This window comes from Rhagoletis zephyria, unplaced genomic scaffold (assembly GCF_001687245.7).
Source record: "Rhagoletis zephyria isolate East Lansing unplaced genomic scaffold, Rhagoletis_zephyria_1.1 Rzeph_scaffold_08421, whole genome shotgun sequence".
Taxonomy (NCBI): domain Eukaryota; kingdom Metazoa; phylum Arthropoda; class Insecta; order Diptera; family Tephritidae; genus Rhagoletis; species Rhagoletis zephyria.
The window spans coordinates 20,573-27,399 of NW_016165501.1; the positions used below are offsets into that span (position 1 = coordinate 20,573).

At 33.5% G+C, this 6,827-nt stretch overlaps 1 protein-coding gene across 1 annotated transcript; it reads left to right on the forward strand.

The window, feature by feature from the left end:
• The first annotated feature begins 348 nt into the window (after positions 1–348).
• Positions 349–6,371, forward strand: LOC108375038 (uncharacterized). Its single transcript, XM_017631111.1, has 3 exons — positions 349–362; positions 416–738; positions 5,782–6,371. Exons 1-3 carry the CDS (start codon positions 349–351, stop codon positions 6,315–6,317), a joined length of 873 nt encoding a protein of 290 aa, XP_017486600.1. The 3' UTR covers positions 6,318–6,371.
• The last annotated feature ends 456 nt before the right edge of the window (positions 6,372–6,827 follow it).

The window sequence follows — 6,827 nt, forward strand, 5'->3', positions numbered from 1 at the left end:
AGTCTTTTGTTTGCTGTGCATTGTTTGAGGTAGCGAATTTTTTTAGTTGACAAGATATGGGTTAATATAATAGTACTGGCTTTTTTTACACATTGCTTCGCAGTTTTTCACTTAACTTCTTAAGTAAATCATATCTGTTTTTTTTTGCTTGTCTTTTTCAGTTTCGCTTAAATCTTCCGAAGAGTGTGCCATTCGTGCTGCTTGTAATCACATTTGTGTTCTGCTTGCACACTCAAGCCTACGCTGCAAAAATAACAACAAAAACAACAAACACAACTACAAGCATAAAAAATTCGAGTAATGTGGAGCTGAACAGTGCCACTGAAGAGACTAAAGTGGTGGCAGCTGATGGAACTGCTGAGGTAAAGGCGGCAAAAGAAGGTAGCACAGAACTAGATATCGATTCCAATGCTAGCACAGATGAAAATGCAACAGATTCTGAAGATGTGGAGGATACCGACGATGATGAAGATGACGATGACGCTGATGAGAATGATGAGGCAGATAAGCAGGCTGGAAAGCCATCGAAGAGTGAAACAGCTTTGGAGGCAGCCGAAAAAGATGATGACACAGCTTCAACGTTTAGCGTTTGGGGTGTAGTACGCACTGTATGGAGTTGGATAAAAGACGATATAAGTGAAAGCTTATTTGGTGATGATGACGCTGAGACAACAGGTGCAACAAAGGCGCTGGTGCGGCAGATACGTGACGTACCCGAAGCGGGAAAGGCAGCAGTAGGTGAGTACGCAGATATGTGATTAAATAATTGCAGGAGGGGTAGGCAAAGCAGTTTACTACTCGATGGAAGAAAAGCTTCGAGGTCTCACTATTAAAGCGGCATTTATTAACAGATTTCATGTGCACTTTGCTTCAATTTGAAGAGTTGATATTCGTTTAAGCAGTTAAGTGCTGCTGTTGGATTAGCAAATTTCAATTGCAACGTGTGTGCCACTCTGGATTTCGTCGTTTGCTGTATTGTGTAGTTGGCTGCCATTAAAATGCTTTGAAGTTAAATTTGTATTTCCGTTAGCACCTCTGTCAAGTATTCAAAGAAACATTTTTATTTTTCCATTTTTCCTTTTCATTTGCCGCCTCGACGAGGGCCAGTAACAAGTAAGATGTCTTAAGTAAACAAATGGAGTGTGTGAAATGGTAAAAGCCAGCGTTCGACATGAAAAATTACATAAAAGCACACGTCAGCGGCTAGCGTAACAACAAAAAGTAGCAACATGTCTATTCCCTTTTTAACTTTTATTTGTTACAAAATTTTAGTCACACGTTTGCTTTTAGCTTCTGTGCATCTTCTTGGTACTATCAACTGCTATTATAAATGCATTGGAAGTTGCTTGCTGCAATCTTTTATTCAACTCATCAGCATGATGATTGATTAATTTCTTTTTTTTTGTCGGGGCGTAAGTGTTAATTACCTAACTAATGCATTTTCACGCTTATCGGTATAAAAATCTTAATACAGTTAACTTATGTGATTTGTTATTTTTAAAGTCTCCTTTGAAGCATTAAATTGTTATACAACACTTATAATTTAGAGTAAGCTTCTTATATTGCAATCATAACGTAAAATTTTATTGCCTAGACAGACTCTTATGGCCTAATCGATAAAAAAAGTAGATTTAATGAGCTTTTTGAAGTGAGATTTAAAAAATTATCGATTTCTGAAGCATTCTTTATTTTTTATGAATGTGGGTGTCAGTTAATATATTTTCGAAGGTATTTAAAAAGTCGGTAAATTGTCGAGTTTTTCCTGAAAAATTAATTTATAATCTTATAGCTCGAGTCTGCGCCTTCTAGTTAGGTGTATCAATTCAATATATATTAATTCTTATCAATATAACTGAATTACATTGCTCAGATAGGTGGCAACCCGCTGAAAAAATATTCTCGACTGTTAACTTTCTTCAACTATTACATTGAAATATTACAAAACATATTTATTTTATTTTATCAATTGAATAAAATTTTTCAAACAAGTGGCAACTCTCCTCAAATATATTTCTGACAGTAAACTTTCCCAAATCCCTTTAGTTTGATACCTATATTGTAGTATTTAATTTTTACCATCAATGAAATTAAATTGAAATTATCAAACAGGTGGCAACATTCCGCAAAAATATTTTCGGATGTAAGCCTTCTTAAACACTCTTTAGTTTGATACCCGTTTTGCAATATTTAATTTCTAATACAAACTAAATTAATTTAAAATTTTCAAACAGGTGGCAACCTTCCACAAAAAATTTTCCGCTGTAAGCATTTTTAAACACTCTTTAGTGTGATACCCATATTGCAATATTTAATTTCTCTTACAATTTAAATTAATTTAAAATTTGTAAACAGGTGGCAACCTTCAAAAAAAAAAATCTAAAAATTGCTGATATGACTTCTGTTGATCTAATAATGACAATAATCAAATTGGCCAATCTAATAAAATAAGCTGAGTTTTCAATACTTTTCATTAATAGAAAAAAGTACGGGTATCAATAAAATGTTTCTAACTAAAACTAAAAGAGGTACTTGCGGAAATAGCTCTTTTGTAAGAAAACAAGACAGTCCAATTACACTTTTGACTTTGACATTCAAAACTATAACAATGCACTTTACAATTAAATTGATATTATACATTTCACAGTCTAAGGGAATTTTTATCAATAAAAGGTAGCACTTTCTTTCATACCAAACATTTCTACAGATGCCAACACAAATACAAATGAAAGTATGTACTACTTACGGCAGTAAAAAAATAAGCAAAGGTGAACACAAGAGTTTAATGAATGTCGAGTATTGTCAATTAAGAGTACAAGTGTTTTAAACTTTTATTGCATTGTTTCGTAAGTGGCAAATAATTACCTGCATATGTATGTATGTACGCACATATGTATATACGTCAAGGTGAAGTGAAATTTGTTTTATTCATCGCGTATGTTAAATAATATTGATACTTTTTCACTTGTATTTTCACTTCTGTTGATCTGTAAAGATGTTACCAAATTTGAAGCCAATTGAAGATGCCGCAAATATTTTCACACCCAAATGTACTGGAGTGTATGACTTACTCCAAAATCTCGTTAAACATTTAGGCGTGGCAATTTTTTCAAATCAACAGTTGGGTCAGTAATAATTATGGCATATTATAATAATATAAATATATACATACATTTATGTATTGTAAAGATATCCGCACATTTCTCTGAAAAAAATTAATAAAAATATGGCACGGTTGAAGAAAAAAGTGAAAATGCAGACGTGATTTGTAACGTTAATTGAAGAAGCATAATTGAATTTTTTTTTTTTAATTTTTCTCGCAGTTATGTTCAGCTCTGTTTCATACAATTTGCTATGCCGCAAAATGTGCTTTCAGCTGCATGGGAAAACTGTTCACGCTTTATCTCTTTTATATTATTGATCATTTATGTGAATAGGAGACGCTAGTGGTGCACCTTGAACGCAAATTAACAAAGCATATTGAAAATTTAAAGCATTATGAGACTTCGTACAGGCTTTTCAAAATTGTATTAACTTAAAATTTTCCATTCCACAGAAAACGCAACCAATTATTTTTAAGCTCAAGAAGAAAATATGGTCCATTTCCACATCTCTCTGTTTATTATGCAACTTTAGCAATGTTCGAGATAGAATTAGTATCGAAGCATTTATTGGCCATAAAATTCGTGCTGTCTTTATAGTGTGTTTCCATTAGGAAGCTTTTCATAAATTGTTCCCAATCCTCCTTATTTTGGATACATTTCACCTTAAAGAGTTTCTGTTTGAGTGATCTACGTTGCCGTGACCCTGCTTTTCGTCTGGTAAGTGGTCTGGCAAAAGGACAAGGTAGATAGAAGGCCTTAGTGAGTGCTAATATTACCCGTATAATTTCAATCAATTTTAGTTTGCGGGAATCCATGACCAGTGAGTAGTTGGCGGTACATAATTAAAACTAACTTAGGCTAGGTAAGGTTAAGCTGGGATTCATAGTATTGTGCAGTCCTTTTGGCAAACTGGAACACATTCTTTTACCCTATTTTGTCAGCTGCCTCGAGGTTCGGCATAAAGCCTACTCCCAAGAAACTAATCTGTACTTTGCGAAGGTCAGCACATTCAGAGAGTACGTTTTCCCTTTCAATTTACGCGTATGTACTTAAGTATATGTATGCTTGTATTATTAAGCATTTCAAAAGAAATTCATTAAGCATTTTAAGTTCCAAAAAAAAATTATTTGACATGAAACTTAAATAAACTAGTGAACCCGCATGGCATTAATACATCCAAAATTCAATTTCAAAAACTTAAAAAAATATTCCAAATGTTAGTCAGAGCTATATGAGATCCAAGTGCCATATTTCATCGAAATCGTGCAGCCGTTTCTGGGTAAAGAGCAGTCTCGTATAGTGCATGTTTTTATTCCCATCGAATTTCAAATCTCCCCATACCGGTGAAAAAATATCTTAGTTAATAAAATAAAACTTTACAGGCTAAGGACTTTTCAAAAGTATTCCCAAAAAAAAAAAATAAAATAAAATTAAAGGAAAATGAATTAGCAACAAGAGTTTACGGGATGTACATAGCTCAGTGGTTAACGCTTCTGACTTTGAACATCGAATTCGCAGGTTCGATCCCTGCTGAAGTCTAGAAAAAAGAAGTCTGATGAGGAGATGTGGTGATCTCCGAAATAGTGCTATAACTTCTACCGCTTAGACTTTGTTGCTTTTTCAATTTTTCCTAACAAACAATCGTGGTACAAAGCTCAATAAAATATTAAAAATAAAATGTTGAAAAGCCCNAATAAACAATCGTGGTACAAAGCTCAATAAAATATTAAAAATAAAATGTTGAAAAGCCACAATAACATTGACAAATAACATTGACAAATAAAATTAAATCTGTTTCATCTGACATTGTGATACACATGTTCGAACAAATGGCAACCCTCCTAAATTAAGGGCAGGAATAAATCTCTTTCAAACCCATTTCGGTTTATACCCATCTTTTAGCAATTCAGCCACCTTACTAAATAATTTGAATGTAACTTTATTAACACGTGACAACTCTCTTCAAACATTCAAAGTCAAGATTTCTTAACATTCTTTCGTTTCACTACGGTATTTTTGTGTTTCATATACTTTTTGAATTAGTTAATTTACACAGGTGGCAGCCCTCTTCACAAGTATTTTCAAGTTTATTCATTGTTAACTCTCCTTCGCCGGACACTGCGATACATATTTTAATTAAATAATGATTTAAGGGGAATTTTAATTTTCAAACATGTGGCAACCCCGCCAAATAGAGTCCAGAAATAAAAATATGTTCAAACCCCCTTCGATTGATGCTCATATTTTAATAATTCATTAAACTTAAAATCTCCAAAAACGTAAATTTTGAGTTACATCACTATATTATTAAACGACCGATATGTGTGGCGTAGAACAATTTTCAAATTTGCTTGTTGAGATCTAAAAATTTCTTGTTCTCTATTTCACAGTATACACATATTTAAAACGTTTAAAATTTCCTCTTTTTTTACGANGTTCTCTATTTCACAGTATACACATATTTAAAACGTTTAAAATTTCCTCTAAAAAATTTTTGTTTAAATTTACGCATATAAAGGAAGGTAACCAGATTCCTCTCCTAATGTGTGCAAAATTAAACACTTTCAGTTTACTTTTACATACCAAATTTATCATGTAGAGACAAATTACACACAAATTATTTAAAATAGAATAAATATCAGCACTTAATATTTATTACTTGTAATTTTTTTCTTTCCAGAGAGTCGCACTTTCGGAAAAATTCGCCGCCTACAAATGGCTCTGATTCCCCTCATTTTCAAATTTGGCATCCTCACCGCTATGGTCGCTTTCCTCATAATGCTCGGCATGAAAACGCTATTCCTGGTCAAGTTGCTTGTCCTAATGAATGCTGCTGCCATATTGGCGAAATTTATTACGCTGAAATCTGACTTCGGTGGCCATGGACACTCTGGGCCCTCATGGAATTATCAAAGTTGGACGCCACCAGTAACTGGTGGTTGGGCCGCCTCAGCGCCAGCTGCCTCTTATTCGCATGGACACGAACATCAGCCAACGAAAGAAATACATCTACACATACATGGCGGTCAAGTGCATGGCTATGATGGAGCCAGCAGCAGCCAAGGAGTTGTGAGTGGTGGACACGGCTGGACCAGTAGAAGTGATCCCTATAATACGTATGCGTCTACACAAGACTCTGAATCGGAAAATGAACTTAGCAATAAGGGTCCAATTGCCATGTTACCAACTAGATATCCAGCAATTAATCCTTACTAGTTGATTGGAGTGGAACGCGACCATATACATACATATAAGACAATAGTCAATGAGTCAGGGTTTATTGCATATTTCGAATAAGTGTTAGATTTATTAGTTTCTACTTAATTATCTATGGTTATGCTAATGTAATTAAATGATTCTTTTGTATATATTTTCTAAGGATATTTAGTTTAATAATTGTATGTAGTTGAAATGGTAATTAACGTATCGTAGCGGGCCAGCCAGCAAACGTTTAAATAAAGTACAAATGTGAATATTACCGCTTTTAGTTATGGATTATTTTTTAAAAGCGGAATTGTGAGGTGAGTATACTAAAGACTTAAGACACGAACCCGATTTTCTTTAAGTGTTAGTAGTAAGGCATGCAATTGGCGTTGTTCCATTTGATTTCAATTTATATATTCAAAAGAAATTAATACTCAATCATTGATTAATCTACATTTAAAATTATTACAAACATAACTAATAAATGTGAAGACATATGTAGCATGGATATTGCAATTCAAT

Coding starts and splice junctions, on each gene's coding strand:
- LOC108375038 (XM_017631111.1), top strand. Junction 739..5,781: donor AGCGGGAAAGGCAGCAGTAG/GTGAGTACGCAG, acceptor TTTTCTTTCCAG/AGAGTCGCACTTTCGGAAAA.